At 40.7% G+C, this 25,700-nt stretch overlaps 1 protein-coding gene across 3 annotated transcripts in view; it reads right to left on the bottom strand.

Annotated features, from left to right (window-relative positions):
* GNAQ (G protein subunit alpha q) overlaps positions 1 to 25,700 on the bottom strand; it is a 227,368-nt gene that overhangs the window by 54,914 nt on the left and 146,754 nt on the right. For all 3 annotated transcript variants that reach the window (XM_037901809.2, XM_037901811.2, XM_037901810.2), the window contains exon 3: positions 25,426 to 25,580. In XM_037901809.2, coding sequence (XP_037757737.1) covers positions 25,426 to 25,580 — 155 coding nt within the window. The remainder of the gene's footprint in view (positions 1 to 25,425; positions 25,581 to 25,700) is intronic.

Raw genomic sequence — 25,700 nt, 5'->3', positions numbered from 1 at the left:
AGCAGGGCCAGGTGAGGAAGGGAAATGGGAGAGTGGGATGGGAAGAAGAAGTGTAACAGAAATAGAGTATAGGTAAAAAAAAAAAAAGGGGAGGGGGTGGGGGAAGAGAGGAGGGTGCAAGGAAGTTCACCATTCTTCCCACCTACAGAACCCTGCTCTTAAAGAAATGCCATCATAGACTGGATGTTGGCAAAGAAACCCTACCACAAGTGGCACCTTAGAGACTAACCAATTTATCTGAGCATAAGCTTTCGTGAGCTACAGCCCACTTCATCGGATGCATTCAGTGGAAAATTCAGTGAATGCATCCGATGCAGTGAGCTGTAGTTCACAAAAGCTTATGCTCAAATAAATTTGTTAGTCTCTAAGGTGCCACAAGTACTCCTTTCCTTTTTGCGAATACAGACTAACACAGCTGCTACTCTGAAACCTACCACAAGTGTCTCAGTATTATTATTTTCCTTTTCACCAGATTATGCTTGGCTTTCTGCTAAGGCAGTGTTTCCTAAACTTGTTCCGCCGCTTGTTCAGGGAAAGCCCCTGGCGGGCCGGGTCGGTTTGTTTACCTGCCATGTCTGTAAGTTCGGCCGATCACGGCTCCCACTGGCCGTGGTTTGCCGCTCCAGGCCAATGGGGGCTGCGGGAAGCGGCGTGGGCCGAGGGACGTACCGGCTGCCAATTCCTGCAGCCTTCATTGGCCTGGAGCAGCGAACCGTGGCCAGTGGGAGCCGTGATCGGCCGAACCTGCAGATGTGGCAGGTAAACAAACCGGCCTGGCCCGGCCCGACAGGGGCTTTCCCTGAACAAGCGGTGTCTCACGTTTGGGAAACACTGTGCTAAGGAATTCCTAGATTCAACCCACATAAGTACTCAACACTTTTAAAAACAAGACAAAAAAACATATCAGAGAGATAAAATTGTGTAATTCTATATACAAATGTAGATATTAATTACCTGATGTATAGAAAGAGGTGTTCAAACAGATTTGCATGATTTTCTACTGTATCTGGGAGCACACACAAAGACAGGCACAACAGATAGCTAGATACACATATCCGAAAATCCTGAACTGCTCTAAAACAAAGGTGAATTGACTTAATGTAGATCAAAGCCTGGTCAGAAAACTTTCAGAAGACAAATGGACTCCCTAGGAAACATACAACTGGCCAGAGCCAGGACAAAAAGATATACCCTCCAGCTCAGAGGATTATTCATTGGTGCCAGTTGTGGACAATTCACAGATTTTAAGGCCAGAATAGCGGTGGATAAAAACCAATGACTTTTAAAAATAAATAAAAAAAATCAGATTTATTTTATTTAAATTGGATTTTTTTGATAAAATGATTTTTGAGGACAAAACCTACCTAAAGATGGTTTTAATTAAGATACATTATAGCTCAAAGATATCTTATTATCATTAGGTTGGGAATAAGATGAAAATGTCCACTATTACTACTCCAGTGTAGCTCCAACCATTGTATTTGGAAAAATTCAGCCTCCTGGTTTTACCTTCAGACATATATGAACGTGTTTACATGTAGAATGTTGCTGGTAAACCTAACCTGTGACACCGTATGTAGGGAATAGTTATTCTGATGTCTCCTGGGCAAGCTTTCTCTTTTCCATTGGACAAAAAAGGTCACCTGATTTCCTGACTACGTCATAGCAAGTCATGGCAGAGACCTGGCCAGACTTAAAGGAACAAATTCCTGTTAGCTTTAGATTGACCCTTTTCCTGACAGTGGATATCTCAGCAGGTTTGTTTTGTTGCTTTGGAGATTAATTTTTGGTGGTGAGTCTTGAACTGTCCTCCAGTGGTTCTAGTCATACTTATAATTTACTCCGAAAGTGGTAGTATACAATTCTGTCTCATCAGCAACAAGTTTCATATGCAGCCTGCCTCAAGAATTTATCACATGTTCATAAGACTTATCATTATGCTAATGAAATTCAGCTAGGTACTTCTTGCTCCATTAGCCTTGCAGGTCTGTGCTTTGGAAGACTTACTGGGCTCTTATTGCCAACTGGATTCATCACAGCTATCTCATCCCAGGGTGGATAAAAATCAATAATTTTTTTTTATTTAAATAGGATTTTTTTGATAAAATGCTTTTTGAGGAAAAAACTTATCTAAAGATAGTTTTAATTAAGATGCATTGTAGCTCAAAGATATCTCATCATGGAATAGAGATTATAAATTCTAATTCTATAGTATGAGACAATATATTCATGTAACATTTAAGAAGAGTTTTGTAAATGAGTTCCAATAGTTCATGGATTAGGGACCCAATGTTATGGGGTTCCACAGGCTTCTGTAGAGATTATTTAGGTTAATCTTTCTATCTACCCAATGGGACTCAGTGCTCAGTCTAGAAGATACCATCAGAGACGCTTAGTTTTGCCGTTCTCAAACTGTGGATTTGTGTCTCCAGAGGTAACGTGGTTGTTAACAGCAAAAATGTTTTAAATAAATAAATAAATAAATAAAAGAGAGAGGTGAGAAATAATAGACCGCAACTCTGTTGTCCCTCTGCAAATTTGTGTACACAGAGTCAATCCCGTACCTCTCTCTAAAAGTGAAAAGTTTCAAAAAGTTCAATGAATAGAAGATTGTTGGGGCAGAATAGATCTGGACAAGGAGAAGAAGTCTGGAGATAAATGTGAGAAGGGAGGGACAAGCTGTAAAAGAGACCCAGTTTGGTAATAAGAACCATTCAAGAAATATATGTTTGCTGATGATATTTTAAAGAAAGTCACACCAGTGAACTGGTGGAAGTCACTTCAGCACTTGGATTCAGAGACTGTTGAAGGGATAATCTCACTTTAAACAGCAGTAGCTTCTTCTGCTGGTGTAGAAAGAATATTTTCTTCCTTTGGACTAATTCATTCCAAATTGAGAAATCGTTTGGGACCTGAAAAAGCAGGAAAGCTTGTTTTTCTTTTCCAGATTATGAACAAAGAGGAAAATGAAGGTGAAGATGACTGAGTTAGCTGAAGAAGCCAATATTTTAAGTTTCTCATGTTGACCTGGCTGACAAAGTCGATTTCATTTTTGTTTTTAAAAAATATATATATTTCATTTAACTATTTTAGTTAAAAACAATTTTAACAAAAGCAAACCTGATTTTAAAAAACTTGACTGTTTAACTAAATTCAAAAATTCATATGCTTGTTTTGTTAAAATATTATATGTTTGCGGTTGAAGAAAAAAATCCAGAATACTTAACGTTGTTGTTTTAGTTAAATAAAACAATTTAAATGTCTGTCTGGTGATGTTCTCCTCCTATACAACATGGAAAGAAAATCCTCCAAATATTAATGATTAACCTGTTAAATTGGAGATAGTTCATCTCCCAAATGACTTCATAAATATCTGCTTCAATTACTTTTGTTAAATGAAATAACCAAACAATCATTCATTTTCTGATATAAATGTAAAACTAATCTGAAAATATTTCTCAATAAATCACTGTAAAAATGTATAGTGTGTACCTTATAAAAATGAAACCTACATCTATCTCTGAGTTGTGAAGACTATGTATTAAGGTTATAACAACCAACAAGAATGCACTTTTATGTAGAAATCCATGATTAAATCGAATCTTCCTGACTAGTGATTTAAATAATGATTTAAATCAATTTGATTTAAATCAAATCCACGCTGGCCGGAAGGGACCATTATGATTAAGGCTGCGAGTCTGTCACGGAAGTCATGGATTCCGTGACTTTCTGGGACCTCCATGACTTCTGCAGCGGCCAGTGCGACTGACCCCAGGGCCGCCCTGAGCAGCTTTTGTGGCCCCCAAGCCAGCCGCACCTACTGCTGCAGCTGGGGTAGTCTCGGGCCACTGCCCGCAGCAGCAGCAGCATTCTTGGCCCCTCCTCCCATTCCGCGAGCACCAGCAGCGGTCCTGGGCTGTGCGCCGTCATCCCCTGCCCCAGAGCACCCGTGGCGCCCCTGGAGCACCCCCACCCCCACAGGAGCACCCAAGATTTAGTCAGGGGTATATAGTACAAGTCATGGACTGCCCATGACCTATCCATGACTTTTACTAAAAATACCCATGACTAAATCTTAGCCTTAATTATGATCATCTAGTGTGACTGTCTGCACTATGCAGGTTGTAGAATTTCACCAAGAATTCCTGCATGAAGCCCATACCTTCTGGGCGAGCTACAGCATATCTAAACTGAGCCTGCAGCACCTCCCACTAGTTTGGCAAATAATCTGGTACCGCAATAGGCTCACTGTTAGTAAGGACTGCCCGTAATTGGCACGTAAAACTCGCCTCTGCTGTGGTTTAAAGGGCACATATGGCCATAAAACAGAAATGAAATAAAGAAAAGCAGTATTGGTGTTGGTTTCATTAACTTGGAGACATTGAATAGCTCCTGAGTAAGAGATGCACTTTCAAGCATAGGGCAATTCACCACTGTGGTATAGGCTCTTTGTGCTGTTTTGCTGGTGCAAGGAGGCCATAAACCAAGTGGATCTGACCACCCAGGAATGTGCCCAGTGTAGATGGCTAGGAGAATGGAACGTGGCTGGAATGTCCTTGTGCATGTGACTATTTATGGCTGCAAGAATGACCCTCTGGTCCACAGGCACCCAGGAATAAGTTAAAGCAACCCTGAAGCTGCTCTGACTTATGCTGAGTCTGTGACTGCATGGATTTTTCATCTCTTCTTTTTATACCCCATTATCTTTTAGGCACATCACTAAACACTGAAAATGCTGGATAGATTTTCTCTAGGTGGTTACTTTTAAAGATGCTTTTACCTTTTGAGACAAACCTAGTTAAGGAAAAAATAGAATAGTTCTAGTTGCTTTGAATTAGGGCTGTTGATTAATCGCAGTTAACTCAAGCAATTAACTCAAAAAAATTAATCGTGATTAATCACGGTTTTAATCGCACTGTAATGGAATGGAATACCAATTGAAATTTATTAAATATTTTGGATGTTTCTCCATTTTCATATATATTCTATTCTGTGTTGTAATTGAAATCAAAGTGTATATTGTTTTTGATTACAAATATTTGCACTGTAAAAATGATAAACAAAAGAAATAGAATTTTTCAGTTCACCTCTTACAAGTACTGTAATGCAATCTCTTTGTCATGAAAGTGCAATTTACAAATATAGATTTTTTTTCTTACATAACTGCACTCAAACAAAAACAATGTAAATCTTTAGAGCCGACAAGTCCACTCAGTCCTACTTCTTGTTCAGCCAATTGCTAAGACAAACAAGTTTGTTTACATTTACAGAAGATAATGCTGCCCTCTTCTTATTTACAATGTCACCAGAACGTGAGAACAGGCATTTGCATGGCACTTTTGTAGCCAGCATTGCAAGGTATTTACATGCTAGATTTACTAAATATTCATATGCCCCTTCATGCTTCAGCCACCAGTCCAGAGGACATGCTTCCATGCTGATGACTCTCATTAAAAAAATTAACGTGTTAATTAAATTTGTGACTGAACTCCTTGGGGGAGAATTGTACGTCCCCTGCTCTGTTTTTCCTGCATTCTGCCATCTATTTCATGTTATAGCAGTCTCGGATAATGACCCAGCACATGTTGTTCATTTTAAGAACCCTTTCACTGCAGATTTGACAAAACGCAAAGAAGGTACTGTGACAAAGTTCCTCCTCTGCTTTGGTGGGTCCTGCGCTTTTTGGCGGATTTGCTCGCCTCAGAGGTTTACGGCAGCTCTCAGTTTGGCTGCTTCTGCTAGAGGCTCAAACCGGACGTTCACTCAGCTAACCTCATCACTGGCCAGCATGGGGGAAACGGAGAACAATCCCCGCAGTCTCTGTGTCCCACCCAGTGGGTCAGGGACAGGCCAGATCCCTTTCCAAATTAGACCTTCCCTTCTGGTGTTTCTCACAGACTAGGTCACCTCCTCCTGTGTCCGATCAGGAGTTTGCGGGATGGGCGGAACCCGGGTGCACACTCTACACTGGGTTCCAGCCCAGGGCCCTGAGGATAGCAGCTGTCTATAATGTCCCCTGTATCAGCTGCGTGATGGCTACAACTCCCTGGGCTACTTCCCCATGGCCTCCTCCCAACACCTTCTTTATCCTCATTGCAGGATCTTTCTCCTGAAGCCTGATCACGCTTGTACTCCTCAGTCCTCCAGCAGCATGCCTTCTCACTCCCTTGCTCCTTGCACATCCCCCCACTAACTGATGGGAGGTCCTTTTTAAACCAGGTGTCCTGATTGGCCTGCCTGCCGTAACTGATTCTAGTAAGTTCTTAATTGGCTCCAGTTGTCTTAATTAGCTTGCCTGTCTTAATTGGTTCTAGCAGGTTCTTGATTGCTCTAGGGCAGCCCCTGCTCTGGTCACTCAGGGAACAGAAAACTATTCATCCAGTGGCCAGTATATTTGCCTTCTACCAGACTCCTGTACCCCACTGGTCTGGGTCTGTCAGTACCAATGTGAGATTTCCAAAAATAGCTACAGCACTCAACCCAAGATTTAAGAATCTGAAGTGCCTTCCAAAATCTGAGAGGGACGGGGTGTGGAGCATGCTTTCAGAAGTCTTAAAAGAGCAACACTTCGATGCGGAAACTTCAGAACCCAAACCATCAAAAAGAAAATCATCCTTCTGCTGGTGGCATCTGACTCAGATAATGAAAATGAACATGTGTTGGTCTGCACTGCTTTGGACTGTTATTGAGCAGAACCCATCATCAGCATGGATGCATGTCCCCTGGAACGGTGGTTGAAGCATGAAGGGACATATTAATGTGGCCCGTAAATATCTTGAGACGCCGGCTGCAACAGTGCCATACGAACGCCTGTTCTCACTTTCAGGTGACATTGTAAACAAAAAGCAGGCAGCATTATCTTCTGCAAGTGTAAATAAACTTGTTTGTCTGAGCAATTGGCTGAACAAGAAGTAGGACTGAGTGGACATGCAAGCTCTAAATTTTTACAATGTTTTATTTTTGAATGCAGTTTTTTTTAAACATAATTCTAGATTTGTAAATTCAACTTTCACGATAAAGAGATTGCACAACAGTACTTGTATTAGGTGAATTGAAAAATACTATTTTTTTTTTACAATGCAAATACATATAAAGTGAGCACTGTACACTTTGTATTTTGTGTTATACCTGAAATCAATATATTTGAAAATGTAGAAAACACCAAAAAATATTTAAATAAATTGCATTTTATTATTAAACAGTGCGATTAATCGCACGATAAATTGATTAATAGCACAATTACTCGTGATTAATTTTTTAAATCACAATTTTTTTAATCGCTTGACAGCCGTACATTGAATCACTTGTTAAAAAAATAATGTAAGTAAATGGTTATGAACAAAGATGGAAACAAAACACCTTTGCTTTAAATAGAACACAAGAATAAAAACATACAAGAATTAATCTATTAGGCCACGGAAGGAGCTAGGGCAATTATCAGATTGTCCTCTTTGTGGTTTTATTCATAAGAGCTTAAAGTGAAAATAAATTTGCAATCAAAGAAAACACCACAAATCCAGAAAGATATTTTGAACAGCAAATCTCAGACAGATTTAACATATAGCTCCAGAGCTATCCTGAAAACACTGAAAAAATTCACTAATTTCAATTGAAAAGCCAAAGGATTTGATGAGAGTTGGATCAGGCCCTTGGGTTTTTATACTGAGAACAGAGTGAACAAACTGGAGCTTCTGAAATACCAATTTTTAAAAACAAACCAAAAACACCCCCAAGGAGCTTGAAACACTAAAAACCAACCAACAAACCAGCAGTCCAAAACACAAGTAGCTTTGGGTTTTTTGTTAGGCCTCAGGAAAGGAAATCTTCATTCATAGGACTGAATGAGCTGTAAATAGTCTACAAAGAGAGCATTATATCCACTACATTCCCAAATACAGCAGGAGCTCATGAGGAGGAGAAATTTTTGAAGAACCAACCTCTAAGCAGCATAATCAATTTGCTGTGGCCCACTTTAAAAAACCTCAGTTGTGGACTGCGACTGGCATAGCGGGAGTTTAAATAAGCTATGTAATAGTATGCACCTGCATCGTTTTAAAGGGACAATGATTTAAAGGCACTTTGTTAGATGGTCCAGATCCTTGGCCCAGGAAAAGTCCCTTTTGTCTCTCTGGAAACTATCCTAAAAGGGCAGTGGGGGATTTTCATTGTCATGTCTTCTAAGTGCTATGGTAATATAAACAAACAAATAATAATAAATAATGGAAATTCCCTGATTGGCATAAAGGTTCTGAAGCAGTCATCTTGAAGGCCTAGAGGAGGGACTGGGAGGCTCCATGTGGCTGGAGTATTCGACTGCAAGGGTACCACTGGTGGCAGAAGCGGTGATTGTGTCAGAACGGACAGATACTGACTTTTTGACTTGGAGGGTACCAGTGGATCTCACTGGTAGGGGGTCTGGTACCAGTAGAGCCCTGGGATTTATGAGATTTAGAGTCGTGGCCCTCAGACTTAGGAAACACTAAATCCTTAGGTGCCGAACGAGGAGAGCTGTGCTGGATGTCTTTGAAGCAGACTTAGGGGGAGACCTGCTCTTATGCTTGTGCAAGCATTCTCTGCCTCCCCAACGAGACCCCGACCGGGGGAGGAGGGGGCTGTGGGTATAGATTCCCCTGCAGCAGAGTCGGACTTCATGGTGGGAGGCATGCTCCATGTCGATTCAGGCAGATGTACAGCAGGGGTTCCTCGGTCCGGGTCAGACATGGCCTTCTTCCATGAGGTGTTTTCTAAGCCAGAGTTCTTTTCTTCTTACGGGTAGGGTGAGGGAAAGAGTGGCAGATGTTACACCTAGCTGTGTCTCCCTATGACAGTACAAACAGCACCAGTGGTGGTTGCTGACTGAGAAGGAGTGGGGGCAGAACACAGCTTTTGAAGCCCAGAGTTCTGGGCATAGTCCAATACCCATAATGGGGTACAGGGGAGGGGGAGTTCCCCAAAGCAGGGAATCTAACTAGAAAAAACTCTGCTAAAAGCTATAAAAACTAATAAACCCTTACTATCTATAGAGAACTATATACAAAAAGGCACTAAGACAATTTCTGTAATATTTTACAGATTGAAGAAATTGAAGGAAAGCTCTGGACACTGGAGGTTCCAACGCAGACGATGTGGTAAGAACTGGAGAGGCAGCTGGTCCAGCTCACCCTTTGTACTTTTGGTTGGAAAAATGAGGAAGGCAGGGGCACATGGTTGGACCAATAAACACTGCTTTCAAGAATTATCCAGTGCTGGGTGTGTGGAGCACATGCACACACCCATAGTGGAATAAACACAGGGACCAGCATTCGAAGAAGAACAATATTTTTGTTTAATTTCTGCACTTGATCACACGTTATGTACAATCACTTTCACGCTTTTGTTAACGATCAGCTGCACTTCCTTTTTCATGCAATATTATGATAACATCGCTCTTCTGCATTACTTTGAGGAAGCTCACACATCTTTCCCCAGATCCTGCAACAGGAGGTCTGCCTACAGCAGTAAAACATAGAATTTCTTTCCTGTGCTGTTCTGTAGAGTGAGTGCCATTTCCTTATTAAATCCCTCCTGAAGACCCACATCTTCTTCAATGCAGTAAACCAGCAGTTTTCAATCTTTTTGAGCAGAGACCTACCCTCTGAATTACAATTTTTGGTTGTGCCCTCACAACCGAGACAAAAATAGACATTATACTTGCTCCTTCCCCCCCTCAGGTTTTCAGGGTGAGAGAAAACTCATGTGACAGTTTCTAGGGGAGGAGCCAGCACTGGGTGTGGAGGTTTCCAGGAGCGGAAATTGGTGTGGCTGCAGCAGATGTTGACACTGACCCACAGGCTGGATGGGTTGCTGAGGTGAGTGAGGGGGTGGAGGTGGCGCTCCCTCCCCGAGCCCTACCACACGAGGCTGGCCCAAGCCACCTGGCGTCGCCACTTGACCCCCCCGAACGTTCCTTCACACCCCCTAGTGGGGCATGCCTCACAAACCTCTGCAATAAACTGACTAAGTCATCTACTTATTTTGTTTATTAATTAACTTTATTTAAAACACAGTACACAACCTTTGTTGAGTAGGTACATGGCATTATTGAAGTTGACATGGTCCTTTCTTCCCTACCTGTCCCTATTGTTTTGTTAACCCCTGTCTGCATCATGTCTGAAATGTCTGTAAGCTCTTTGAGGAGGAATCATGTCTTTTTATTTGTACTGGGGAGTGCTTAGAACACTACTGAGTGTCATTACAATAAATAATCATTATCAATATTACTATCGTTTTAATTAATTGTATAACAACAGCATAGTTTTATATTATTTAACATCACATAACAGACTCTCCCTTTCTTTTCTTATTCCCAAGACTTGTTTAAATTAAAAATGATGGTCTGATTCTCTTAACTCAGAATCGTCTAGTACTTTGTCGTTGGACTAACTGAGTATTTCTAAATGTTGAGGGGGGCTGTGTAAGTGAAATGTGAGATTATGAAAATTCACATAAAAAAAAAAGAGAGAATTGCACTATGTTAAAAAGTAAATCCCAACATGTACAGTTTTCAAATCTGACTGTTATTATAACTGTTGTAAACCTAGAGAACTTTCCAAATTTATTTTATTTATAATCTTTTGATTTAGAATAACAAGAAACATCCATAACAGTACTGCCAATCTCAACCATTCAAAAATCACAAGACAGCCCCAAATAATCATGAGATTTTCTTTAAAATCATGACATTTGCAAAAAAAACCACCACATTTTTGTTTTGTTTTTTCTATTTGCTCTCTGCTTTTTGAACCTACAGAGTGTGCTTGAATCATATCTTTAAACTTTCCTCAATAGCTATGCAGGTTGTAAGCTTACTGTATTTTTTAAATGAAAGCTGAGATTTCTCATGTAGTCATCTGCCTCCAGGAGCTGGGACATTAAAAATACATGAAACAGCAGGAGGCTCATAGTAAAATTTTAGGTTGGCAACACTGCATACACAAGCTGGGGGCACCATGGTGATTATTTAAAATTACAAAACTAAATACAAATTTCAGTCATCTTCCCTCTTCTATCAAGCAACAATTCTAAATACAAATAGCCCACTCCAATACATTAGCCAGTATTTGAGACACCCTAACTCTGCTCTGAGGCCGAGTAAAACAAATGGGCCACACTGAATGCTCTGAAAGTCAGCAAATCCAGGCTATTTTAGATAAGCAGTTTCCAGGGTCCCAAATAGCATGGGAAAATTCAGTTCTTCATTCTTTTTTGTTATTGAACTGGTCATTAAAGACCTGATTCTGCAAGGTACTTAAGCACATGTCTAATTTAATCTGAATGGGAATACTGATGTGCTCAAATACCTTGCTGAATTAGGGCCTTAAACCCCAATCCAGCAGGAACTCAATGTAAAGCATACAAAAACCTGAGCAAGGTGCTGCACGATGAGGACCAAAATGCTAGGAAAAGACAATTACTGTAGGCAAACTGTACATTCCTGGATACTTGTTTCACCTCTTGGCTCTCTGTGCTAAATTTTCAAAGAAGCCTCCTAAATGGCATTGCAAAATTTGCAAACCCATCCAAAGGCACGCACAAAACTCTAGAATGAGCTTCTGCAATGCAATTACCCGTTTTCTGTGCACAACAAACTGCTGCGTGCACACATTTTGCGGATGTATTCTAGGAAGTTGTTTTCAAATACTGGACCTTTCCCTTAAAAAAAAATCTTGACAACAACTGTGCTTCTAAAATAGATATTTTCTTCATTTATTAATTTCTCAATTTATAATAGTAAAAATGACCTTTATATTTGGAATTTCCTGGCAACTGGCATTAGGCCCAGTGCAAAGCCAGAAAAACCACAGCTACCTCAGAGAAGTAGTATAGTGCACAGCTAGCAGAAGCAGCAACTCTGTACACAATTTAGGTCAAAACTACATGGCACTGGGGGTGTATCATTTACTGAGACTTGTTTTATTTGGATTAAATATGTTGTAGTTAAGGCCTCTCACTGTATGGCATTTATTCAGCTAAGCATGTAACAAAACAGACAAAATGGCAAATTGCATACCGTTACTTTAAAATACGATCACATAGGTCTGAGTAAATTAATCTTACAGACCAAATTTAAAAAGTTAATTATAGCTGCAATTTGTTTTCTAGAAATGAATTTGAGTGTCTGCTGAGGTAATTTTCAGCGGAGTTGCTATAGTGATGGGCACAAGGTGCATTAGCAAGGTATGTGTGTGTAACAAGCTCCTGGCAATACCTCTCTGCTGACATCAGGAAAAAACAGCCACAGTATCATGGCATACTTGGGATCTGCACGCTGACAAGGAACATAAAGGCACCTGTTGTTTTCTGGTCAGTGTTAAAAAGGGGTGGCTTTTTAAAATAAAAGCAAGCATTTAAGTCCCAATCCTCAAAGGACTTACACTGAAAGACTACAGAGCCATAATGCTGTTAGTGATACCTTTGAAATACACAGGACTCCAAAAGTACTACTTGCCTAGTGTTACAACCTAAGTGGAAAGAGTGGAGTAATGCCAACCTATTTTAACATTCTTAACTTTGGAATAAAACCACAATGGTTCTGATGAGGGCTGCCAACCCTCCTGGTTTGGCCGGGACGCTACTGTTATCGGGCTCTATCTCCTGGAGGCGACTCACGCCAATTCAGGAGATTTTAGGCCATAAAAGTCCAGTGGCACAAGGCAGGCTCCCAACCTGCCCTGGCTCCGTGCCGCTCCCAGAAGCGGCTGGGTTGTCTGCCAGTGGCTCCTAGGAGGAGGCGCAGCCAGGGGCTCTCTATGTGCTGCCCCAACCCCGAGCACCAACTCCATAGCTCCCATTGGCTGGGAACAGGGAACCACAGCCAATGGGAGCTCCGAGGGCAGTGCTTGCAGCAGGTGCAGTGTGCAGAGCTGCCTGTGAACCTAGGAGCTGCGGCTGGATATGTGGCCACTTCCGGGAGCAGCCTGAGGTAAGCGCTGTCCTTCTGGAGCCTCCACCCCAAACCTCCTCCCGCACCCCAACCCCCTGCCCCAGCCCCCTCCCGCAACCAAACTCCCTCCCAGAGCCTGCACTCCGAACCCCCTGCCCCAGGTCGGAACCCGCTCTCACACCCAAACTCCCTCCCAGAGCCTGCACCCCAAACTCCCTCTCACACCCCAACACCTTGCCCCAGGCTCAGCCCAGAGCCCCGCCCACACTCCAAACCCCTTGGCCCCACCCCCCAGCCCAGAGCCTGCACCCCAGTGAAAGTGAGTGAGGGTGGGGGAGAGCGAGAGACGGAGGAAGGGGGTCTGGAGTGAGTGGGGGTTGGGCCTCAGAAAAGGGGTGGGAATGGGGCATGGTCTTGGGGAAGGGGCGAGGCACAGGCAAGGCAAGGGTGTTTGGGTTTGTGCGATGAGACAGTTGGCAACCCTAGTTCTGACCAACCTCTGTGTGCTGCTCTTCAGGAAGGCAAGCACAATCTCTTTCATCTTGACCTTGTAGCCAATAACTCATTCTGTCCTGATACATTTTCCCAAAGTTTAGTTACTCTCCAAGGCACCCATCAGTGCCTGTTCTCAGCTAACAGTATCCAAGATTAGTTTCTAGTTGTGTTAACTAAAAAAGAGATTTTTTGACACAATAGAATTAGAGAGAAGAAATCATAAAAGGAAAGTAAAATAATACACTTGCTTAAATAAACAGTATAGCAGGCTCCACTAAGCAGACCCCAAGAAAGCAACAGAATATTGAGATGATCTATATAGCAACAGTTTCCAAATTAAATTGGTCAACCAGTGGTGCATTCAGAGCACTTGCTAGCAGTCCTTGGGGAACTGGCCTGTCTTTCTCCTTGTTCCCGTGGAATATGGATACATGGAGGAAGAGCCAGCCTAGCTGCGTCTACCACTGACTGCTGCCTGTGAAGGAAGAAGTCAGGAAACAAGACCTAACCTCTGAGTTAGCAGTTTTTAATGAAACTGCAGTTGGTGGAAGATTGTTTACAACTGAAGGCTAACGGGGAACAAGACAGGTGGGCAACATGTCCAAGAGCAACAGAGAAAGGGGGTTAGGTGACTTATTAAGTCTTTTCCAAAAAGGACAAACATCATCATTAAAAATGGCTAAAATGCAAACTAACTTTACTCCTATTACTTTACCATGTAAGCAAGTGCCACAAGAATGTGGTATAATCACAAATGTGAGGGAAGGTGACCCCATGTGTTCATGACTGAGAGGGGAAGCGTCTATTAGTATGATATTTATTGTTTGTATTTGGGTAGCACTCAGAAGCCAGGGTCCTATTGTGCAGGGTGCTCTATGAAGATGTGGTCCACACAATGAACACATTTGAGAAACTTTGTCGTATGCAAAACTACCCATTTTTTGGTCTCATAGTTTGAGCTGCATGCCTCACTCTGTCCACTCTAAGTCCAAGAAACATGTAATTTGTCCTTGCCAGCTAAAATCCCTCCTCATTTACATGTAATACTCTCTTTGTTGTCCCAAGTCTATAATCTTCATAACCAAAGTTAAAAGCTATGTGCGTTAGATCACCTTCTGAAAACAGGGCAGACCAAAACTAATTTTAGTCTAGTTTGGATGTCTCAAGTGTCTGGAATGATTTCAAGGGTAAGGCTGTGAATCTGTCATGGAGATCACGGAAGCCACGGATTCTGTGACTTTCCGTGACTTCTGCAGTGGCCAGCACCAGCAGTCTGAGTGTGTGAGAGGTGGCTCAGGGCTAGGGGAGGGGTTTGGTGGGGCACTTGGCTGAGGTGTGGGGGGGCAGTCTCCACGCTGCGCGCTATTGTCGCCGGGAGGACCTGCTCCTGTAGCAGCTGGCACTTGTGGTAGGAGCAGCGGAGGAGCCCCTGCCCTGGCTCCTGCCTCCACTGCCCAGGAGCTGCAGGGATGGGGAGCCAGGTAGGGAACCCCGCCAACCCTCCCTCCCCCAGCACGAGTGGGAGTCCCGGGCTGTGTGCTGCAGCCTGCCCTCCTCTCCCCCAGCATCCGGACTGCCCTCTCCAGATCAACCCCCCCCTCGCCCAAATTTTAGTCACGGTAGGTATTTTTAGTAAAAGTCATGGGCAGGTCACAGGCCCGTGAATTTTTGTTTATGGCCCGTGACTTGTCCATGACTTTTACTAAAAATACCCATGACTAAAACGTAGCCTTAGTCATTGCTATTTAAAAAAATATAATTTTCACATCTTTGGGCTGTTTTTTTTTTTTTTTTTTTTTTGCAAGTAATCAAACAGTCCAGTCGGATAAGAAAAAAATACTTCCATCTTCGCCAGGGAACAATTCTGCAAGTTGAATTTCTATAATTTCAAATAAAAATTGGCATATAGATTTTGTAGAACTCTATGCCAAGAAAATGCACTATGAGGGTGGGGGGACAAGAAGAAAGAAAGCGCATTCTTAGAGCCATGACTTCTATTAAACTGCAATACTGTCTCCAAAGTGGTGGATGAGACAGGATGGATTTGATTTAAATCACTAGTCAGGAAGACGCTATTTAATCATGGTTTTCTACATAAAAGTGCATTCTTGTTGGTTGTTACAACCTTAATACATAGTCTTCACATCTCAGAGATAGATGTAGGTTTGATTATTTGAAGGTACACACTATACATTTTTAAAAAGTGATTTATTCTGAAAACTTTTCAGATTAGTTTTACAGCTATATCAGAAAATGAATGATTGTTTGGTTATTTCATTTACAGAAGGTAATTGAAACAGATATTTATAAAGTCATTTGGGAGATGAACTATCTCCAATTCAACAGGTTAATCATTAATATTTGGAGGATTTTCTTGCCATGCTGAATTAGGAGGAGAACATCACCAGACAGACATTTAAATTGTTTTATTTAACTAAAACAACAACGTTAAGTATTTTGGATTTTTTTCTTCAATGGCAAACATAACATTTTAACAAAACAAGTGTGTGTCCCTCACTTCTCACGTTCATCTCCAGACTTCTTCTCCTTGTCCAGATCTATTCCGCCCCAACAATCTTCTATTCATTGAACTTTTTGAAACTTTTCACTTTTAGAGAGAGGTACGGGATTGATTCTGTGTACACAAATTTGCAGAGGGCAATAGAGTTGAGGTCTGTTATTTCTCTCCTCTCTCTATTATTTATTTATTTAAAACATTTTTGCTGTTAATGAGCACGTTACCTCTGGAGACACAAATCCACCGTTTGAGAACGGCAAAACTAAGCATCTGCAATGGTATCTTCTAGACTGAGCACTGAGTCCCATTGGGTAGATGGAAAGATTGGAAAGATTAACCTAAATAATCTCTACAGAAGCCTGTGGAACCCCATAACATTGGGTCCCTAATCCATGAACTATTGGAACTCATTTACAAAACTCTTCTTAAATGTTACATGAATATATTGTCTCATACTATAGAATTAGAATTTATAATCTCTATTCCATGATGAGATATCTTTGAGCTACAATGCATCTTAATTAAAACTATCTTTAGATAAGTTTTTTCCTCAAAAAGCATTTTATCAAAAAAATCCTATTTAAATAAAAAAAAATTATTGATTTTTATCCACCCTGGGATGAGATAGCTGTGATGAATCCAGTTGGCAATAAGAGCCCAGTAAGTCTTCCAAAGCACAGACCTGCAAGGCTAATGGAGCAAGAAGTACCTAGCTGAATTTCATTAGCATAATGATAAGTCTTATGAACATGTGATAAATTCTTGAGGCAGGCTGCATATGAAACTTGTTGCTGATGAGACAGAATTGTATACTACCACTTTCGGAGTAAATTATAAGTATGACTAGAACCACTGGAGGACAGTTCAAGACTCACCACCAAAAATTAATCTCCAAAGCAACAAAACAAACCTGCTGAGATATCCACTGTCAGGAAAAGGGTCAATCTAAAGCTAACAGGAATTTGTTCCTTTAAGTCTGGCCAGGTCTCTGCCATGACTTGCTATGACGTAGTCAGGAAATCAGGTGACCTTTTTTGTCCAATGGAAAAGAGAAAGCTTGCCCAGGAGACATCAGAATAACTATTCCCTACATACGGTGTCACAGGTTAGGTTTACCAGCAACATTCTACATGTAAACACGTTCATATATGTCTGAAGGTAAAACCAGGAGGCTGAATTTTTCCAAATACAATGGTTGGAGCTACACTGGAGTAGTAATAGTGGACATTTTCATCTTATTCCCAACCTAATGTTCTGTGGACAAAATACAAATACAAATCTCCAAAAATTGCAGCAGTTCACAGGCACAAATCTCCACATTAAATTCCCAGAACAAAGTCTTCACACATGATCTCTCTCATGCACACACCAGACACAGACACTCTAAATGACAATAAAACCCTTTGTCTAACCAGAGATTCTGAATAAGGCTGCCTGAAAAATAGAGAGCAAACAATTTAATTGACCTCCCCATGCTCTTGTCTTTTGGGGATCTGGCTGCAATAGAGCTGAGACTGCAGCCACCCTGGTTTTGTTTTTGCAAAACCAAACTCTGGCAGATGAGACTGTATGAAACCAGCACTGTCCTGCAATCTACTGCAAAACAATAAGGAGTGATTTTTTTGTTGTTATTGTAATAATTTTTTATACTAGTTGATGTATGATTTCAAGGAAAACTCTTTCTAAACAATTGTGAATGTATGTACATTTTACACGCCTCAAAACACACACAAGCAAGTATTTCTTGGAGAAATGTCCCATTTTAAAAGCTGATGTAGTGGGATTTTTCTAACCTCCAGGACTGATGCCAACAAAACTGAGATAAGTATCCTCTGGGTAATGTCACAGTAACGCTGTTTTATGTACGCAGTGAAGTAAATGGAATTGATTTTCAGTGTATTAAAACAAGCTGTGAACAAAGCTATAATGTAAACAAGTACTGTCTGCATCATTACAGCTTTTATCAACTTGGGAAGGTTCATATTCCTGGGGCTTCATGCCATTATTGAAAAGTTAACAGGCAAGTTTGAGAAAGCTGTTAGGGTTTCCAGAGTATATCTAACATAAATCTAAAAAGAATGCAATAAACCTCTTGGTTGTGTGTGTAGAGTGGAAGGTGAAGGAGGAGGACAAGGGTGTATTATGTTTGTTTTAGTCCTATCCCATCCAAGCCCTGCCCAACTGCCTTTCTCAACTTGGACTTTTCTACACGAGTACTTCCAGGCAGCCACTACCAGCAACAAGTCTGAAAAAGCAAATAATCAGAACCAAACACGTTTCCACAAAATTTCAAAACTCTATTATTTGGGACGGGAAATGAGGCTGAAAAATTAGTCAGGTAGCAAAGTAAATTCAGAAGTATAAAGTACACACTGCATAATTATCGTTTTACTCCCTTCCCTTCAGAAGTTTTTGAATTTCTCTCTTAGGGTTTTCTATAGCACCCTATTTTCTAAGTACATTCCAGTTTCCATGTTTCTTTAAACATTCTTTGTTTACATAAAGAAGCTTATTACATGGAGAATCAGTTACAAGTATTATTATGAAAAGTAGGAGAGAGAGAGATCACATATATATATATATATATATATATATATATATATATACGTGTGTGAGAGAGCATGAGTGTGTGCAAGCTATTTTCCTCTGACTATCCTATCTCAATGGAAGGCTATAGACTGTGTGTTCCTTGGGGCAAGGGCCTGACATTTTTATTTGCCTGCAAAGCTCTATGCTCTATGCCTGCAAAGCTCTAAGCTCTTGTTGTATAAATATTATATAAATAACAACAGCATCTTCTCCAACACTGCAACATGAGTGAATATCTGACAATATGCTGGAACAAATTATTAAACAATCAATTTGTAAGCACCTGGAGGATAACAGGGTGATAAGGAATGGCCAGCATGGATTTGTCAAGAGCAAATTATGCCAAACCAACCTAATTTCTTTCTATGACATGGTTACTTGCCTAGTGGATGCGGGGAAGCAGTAGGCATCACATATCTTCCTTTTAGTAAGGCTTTAGTCCCATACGACAGCCTCATAAGCAAATTAAGGAAATATGGTCTAGATAAAATTAGTATAAGGTGGGTGCACAATTGGTTGAAAGACCATGTTCAAAGAGTAATTATCAATAGTTTGCTGTCAAACTGGAAAGGCATAACTGGTGGGGTCCTGCAGAGGTCAATATTGGGTCTGGTATTATTCAATATTTTAACTGAATAATGGAGTGGAGATTATAAAATCTGCGGAGGACACCAAGAGGGGAAGGGTTGCAAGCACTTTGGCGCATAGGATTAGAATTCAAAATGACCGTGACAAATTGAAGAAACAGTCTGAAATCAACATGATGAAATTTAATAAAGACAAGTGCAAAGTACTTCACTTAGGAAGGAAAAATTCAAATGCACTAAGTGGGGATCTGGGGTTTACAGTGGATCACAAGTTTAATGAGTCAACAATGTGATACAGTTGTGAAAAAGGCTAATATCACACTGGAGTGTATTTATAGGAGTGTTGTATGTAAGACACAGGAGGTAACTGTCCCATGCTACTCAGCCCTAGTGAGACCTCAGCTGGAGCACTGTGTACCATTCTGGGTGCCACACTTTAGGAATGATGTGGACAAAGGGAAGAGTCCAAAGGAAAGCAAAAACAATGATAAAAGGTTTAGAAAACCTGAACTATGAGAGAAGGTTAAAAAAACTGGGTATGTTTAGTCTTAAGAAAAGAAGACTGAGGGGGGACCTGATAATCTTCAAATATGTTAAGGGCTGTTATAAAGAGGGCAGTGATCAGTTGTTCTCCATGTCCACTGAAGGTAGGACAAGAAGCAATGGGCTTAATCTGCAGCAAGGGAGATTTAGGTTAGATATTAGGAAAAACTTTCTCACCTTCACCACTATTGAAGAAGAGGTCCACTTTTTAATACTACCATATGAATAACAGTTACTAAAACGTTGTAGTTAAGAGACTGACTTTAATTTTATTGAGAGACAAAGTAGGGTAATATCTCCTACTAGACCAACTTCTGTTGGTGAAAGAGCCAAGCGTTTGAGCTTACACAAAGCTTATCTCTTTCACCAACAGAAGTTGGTCCAATAAAAGATATTACCTCACCCATCTTGTCTCTCAGAATACAAATTGATATTTCTCTTGAAAGGGAGACAGACATATTACTGTCTTAAGGTTAATTAATATAATATATCAAGTCATCTTAATGTTTTTAATTGGCTGCTGGATTGTTTCTACAGCTTTAGAAGACTTCTTTTGGTGGCCTGAAGGGTAGGGTTCAGTCCTGGAGCCGCCATCAACATTGGCCTACCTCTGAATTCAATATGTGTGGGGCATTAATCCATGCAGCAGCCGGAAACCTGTGGGGTGGGAGCTACCAGAAAGAATTTTTCCTTCTAACAGACGGAAGAGTTGGAGGGGCTTCATATTTATCAGGTATCTGCCAAAAGAAGACACAAAAGGCGAAGCTGCTGAGCAGAATCCAGGACAAACTACCTACCCTCCCTTTTCCCCTGTGGTCAGACTGAAAAGAAAAATAGTGTTGTTATTCTACCTTTTTTTGGCTACAACTCAAACTCTGCCAACTTTGATGCCACCCATAGTAGACTGTGCATTTCTTTCTTCAGTTAAGCACTGGAACAAGCTGCCCAGTGAGGCTGTAGAATCTCCATCAATGGAGGTTTTTAAGAACATGTTAGAGAAATACCTGTCAGGAATGGTCTAGTTCTGTGGCTCTCAAACATCTGTACTGGTGACCCCTTTCACATAGCAAGTCTCTGAGTGTGACACCCCATACAAATTAAAAACACTTTTTTATTTATTTAACACCGTTATAAATGCTGGAGGCAAAGCGGGGGTTTAGGTTGGAGGTTGACAGCTTGCGACCCCCCATGTAATAACCTCATGACCCCCTGAGGAGCCCTGACCCCCAGTTTGAGAACCCCTGGTCTAGTTATTATATAGTCCTGCCTTGAGTTCAGGGGACTGAACTAGTCCTACATGTCTATGATTCTATAATATTATTGTCACTCTCCTTTCCTGCGTGTTTTGAGTAGCAGTAAAATAGTCAGCATGTTGATATTATATTGTTTTAATTTGGGTTCAGATTCAACACTCCATGCAATGAAAAGGGGCAGTTCACTCCTCTCAAAGCCACCGCGTTTCAGCCTGTCTGGAGACTCAGGTACACATTGCTGTACCGATTTACATCTGGCTTATGTGCTGAAGGATATCTTTGGAGCCGAACGGGCTAGAGGTTTAATTTTTTTAAATTGAAACTTAGACACTGGAGCACAAAATATAACAGCAAGAGTACTGACTTGCTGAACTGCTGCTAACAGGAACTATTTGACCCCCAAATTCAATAGGTGTTTGGGGAGTGATATGTGGCTTCTCAAGCAGACAATTGTCCTTCATCTTAATTTTGTTCTCTGGCTATTGTGTTTCTGATCAAATTGACAAATCTTGTGTGAGTGTGCAGATGTTGAACAGGTGGCTGCGGATCAGAAGGCAGGTGAGAAGATGTGGGAGGCTGGAGGGACAGAACATGATGGGATAAATTAGAAAAAAGAAATTCCGGCCACCTCCCTTTTTTTTTGTTGCTTGGGCAGTTGTGCTCTCGGAGCTTGGGGCGGCAAAAAACCTAGAGCCAGCCCTAGATGTGCGTGTGTGTGTGTGCACATGCCCTCGCACTTCAGAGAAGTACCTGAGACTGACAGAGGCAGGAGGCCTGGTAGTAAGTTTAGGAAAGCCAAGGAACAGAAAACTGTAGAGTTGGAATTGAGATAAAACTGTGTTTGTTTTGGACTTCTGGAGTTTTGTGTTTGATGAGTTCTGTTGCCAGCCTGGTGAAGAAAAAATGAAAGGACTGTATACTGAGAATGCAGTTAGAACTTTTTTGACTGTTTAAAAAGGGGCCCTGCTGAGAGGACAGCCACTGACACTAAAAACATCCCAGGAAAATATATATTATTGTCTGTTACAGGAAAATAAAGAGAGGAATAAGTGGAGAGAAGCAAGCGAGGGGATGAAGGTAGAACAAAAGCATGGGAGACATAGTAAGTTACATTTTGAAAAATATAGGAAATAAAATTGTGATTGTCAATATATGGCAATCAAATCTAATACCACTGTTCTATTCCTGTAGGCTAGCATTTTCAAAGCAGTTTGAGAGAATTTGGTGCTCAATTCCTATTGAAAGTCAATAAGAATTGGGCACTTAACTTTCTTTGGAAGTCCCAGCATTAAATTTCAGGAAGTTTTGTTCTGGATGCTTTGTCACACAGGTATCTTTCTCCCTGGCTAGTGACTCCCTAAGCTAATGGCAGCTGAATATATTTTTCAGTCCTAAACGGACTACATTATGATTTTTCAAAAAGCAAAAGTTAGTTTGGTTTATACTATTTGGTTTTCTTGTCTCCATATTTTATTTGCAAATAGACTTATTAGATATATATGATGTGTATAAAAATATAGAGACTCATTTCTGACGTTTGATTGCTTATTATTAAATTAAATGTTGTAATTAATCCATAATGTGGACTAGAAGCTTTTAATATTAAAAAATCGCAAACAATAGTAAATAAAAATTACTCATGTTATAAAACGGCAACATTTTGAGGTTAAAAAAAATTAGCTACTGTGAATGCAAATAACTACTTTTTATAAGGAAATGTACCAGAAATTTGCTATTGTGATTGTATAATAAACTCCATCGCAGTACTGTTTATATTACCCAAGAGAGCTATTATGGTGAGTGCTGTGAATGATTTCTTGGAACCATAAATGATCCTGCTAAATCTAAAGCAGCTCAGTCGAACTCTGTCTGAGGTAGTATTGAACCCCAAAGCATGATGAGATTCCCCAATCTCACTTACTCCCTTTCCATTTTTTTCATGCTACCATTAAAAAAACAACTTCAGTTAAAAAAAACTGTATTATAGTTATGTATGGAGTTGGACTTATAGTCTCTTTGCTTTTGTGGTTCCAATTTAAAGGCTGGGCTCTGCCCATTTCACCTTGCTGGTCTTCTCAGCACTGTAACAGCACAAAAAAGCAAACAATCAACCTAGTAAGTCCCTAAAATTTACTTTCCTCATACTTCAACTCTCAAGGATGTAACTGATATAAAATTTCCCTTACCATTTTGCTAGTTTAAAAAATGTATGATTGTTCAGACTATTGGCAAATGAAACATAATACTATGCATTTTCAGATAGGAGGGATTCTTTGGGTCCTGTATGCCACTATCCACTACACAAGAGCAATACAAGCTCTCTACGGACTGAAGGAGAATTCCCCCCAGTCCAGGCACTGTGTAGGACAACAAGTCCCATTCTGGCAGGAGTGCTAAGAGTGGGAGGGGCACACCAGGAGTAGAAGGGGGTGACATCATAGCGCAAACCACTATGGCTTCTCTGGGTAGCTCCAAGTTGCAAAGATGCCTATAGGCAATCAAGGCAGGTTGCCATAACTTACAGCAGCTCCCCAAATGCTTACATTATATTAAGGAGGTACTAATATTGTTGACTTGAGACAGAGATACAGGTAGGTGCTAGACAGGTTTCCCTCATGCTTCTATGCAAATGAATCTCAATCAAGACCTGTATTACACCTCCTATGGCCCAATACAACTCAAATTTAAATAAATGGGTCTTCCCATTGACTTCAGTGGGTGCTGAATTGTGCCATTATTTCCATTCTGGGCATCCCTTGAAGAGGAGCCTCCATTTATGCCAAACCGCATGGTGGCTTTGCCATCTGAACAAAGAGAGGCTGGAATGAGATGATCCATTTCATTTGTCACTCTAATGGACAGGCTCCATCCAGAATAAAACTGATACCATGGCTGCACAGCCAGTGGAGGCTATGTGATTTTTTGCAACAACTCAAATGATCAGAAAAGTATGCTAATTAAAGTTACTTTTAATGGAATCACCAAGTAGTTCTGAGTCATGGGCAAGCATTTCCTGTCTCACCAGAAGAGTTTTACCTCAGCTACCTCATTAGAATAACTCAGTACAGTCAGACTTTTTGGAGCTGGCCTGCAGACTGTGCTCAAACTCCAACTGTAAACCTCCACAGCACTATTTTATGACACTTGTGACTAAAAAAATATAAGCAGAAAAGGATTCCAGGCCAAGGTTAACCAGATTAATACTTCGGTGTTGATTTATAACATCAAGCATTCAACTTGCAATATTTTTAGAGGCAAATTTAACCAAAGATTCTTTAAAGATTGCTTTCTCTTTTCCAGTTAACTGAACTGAAGTTTCTTATATTGTGCTAAGAGTGGCAAGTATTTTGTGCTCCCTTTTAAAATTAAATTTAGTTTTCAATTAAGAGCTGGCCTTCCTGACAGATATTTTGTTTTGGTTTCAGGTCCAGTTTGTTCTTCCTGCTGCTTCCAACAATTTTCATAAAAACGTAAGTCACAGTTGCACAAACACAAGAACATTAACAAACTATCAGGCATCTTTTAACAATCAGTTTCCCTTTCGTTAGCATAAGAAATATTATACAACCAAGTGCACTGACACCAAAGGAAGTATTACACCAGCTTAAGTTTGTCACTTCCCTGTCATCAGAACTGCAAAACAACACTCAGTTATATTGAAGAAGGGAATAAAAAAGCAGAGAAGACAGGAATCAAGTGAAGGGATGCTATTCTTATCAACTCTGTTAAGTTTCAACCACTGAATTTCAGAACCTCACCTCTACTTGTGTTACTTTCTGTACACACACCCATGTGTGCACCTTTGGCCCAAAAGAGCTGTCCAAGGCTGTCCCTCTGCCCAGTCAGAGGCTGAGGGCTTGTCTTCACTACTGGGGTAAGTCAACCTAAGTTACGTTACTCCAACTACGTGAATAATGTAGCTGGAGTCGACGTAACTTAGGTCGACTTCCCTCAGTGTCTTCACTGCGCTGAGTCGATGGGAGATGCTCTCCGGTCAACTTCCCTTACTCTTCTCGGAGAGCTGGAGTACCAGGATCGACTGGAGAGCGCTCTGCCGATTTAGCAGGTCTTCACTAGACCCGCTAAATTGATCCCTGCTGCATCGATTGCAGCAGCGTTGATCTCCCCATAGTAGAGACCAGCCCTGAGATATTCAAAGGAGCCCAAGGGCATGAATACAATAAATAAAAACTAATCATTATAATTGTAAAAGATTTCTATTAACAACTCTTATCACAGCTTTTTATATTATAATGGATGCTTGTTTTGGGAAAACTACACTACAGTACTAGCAGTAAATGAGATCCATCCCCTCTAACTTTAGCTTTTGTAATTCCATGTACAAAGCATGTGCTGGTGTATATGTAAATTGTATGTCCCTACACATGCTTATAATATTGGTACATGTAGACACAAAAATTACAAGCCACTCTAAAACATAATCAGAATTTTATTTTAAATTAGAAAGTACACAAAAAAATAAGAAATATCCAATTATCCATATCCATGTATACTTACTATTTAGTTGAGTCTGACAGCTGATACTCCCGCCGTCTGTCATAACACTCTTGGATCCCAGGGTCATTCCATAAACTCTTTATTGCATCTACGTAGGGATTCTCAAATGCTGATACCTTCTCTATATCAACTTCTCGAACTAACTGTGCATGGGCCTAATTTAAAACAAACAAAACAATAACTTTCACCCTATTTTCTGTGTTTGCAGATACCTCATACACAGTGTATTTAAGCTGTAAAATTGACATTTACAAATTGGCTATTTCATTATTTTT

The sequence above is a fragment of the Chelonia mydas genome, chromosome 5, assembly GCF_015237465.2.
Source record: "Chelonia mydas isolate rCheMyd1 chromosome 5, rCheMyd1.pri.v2, whole genome shotgun sequence".
Taxonomy (NCBI): Eukaryota; Metazoa; Chordata; order Testudines; family Cheloniidae; genus Chelonia; species Chelonia mydas.
The sequence above is the reverse complement of the archived record's forward strand: the minus strand, read 5'-3'. Positions and strand labels throughout refer to the sequence as shown.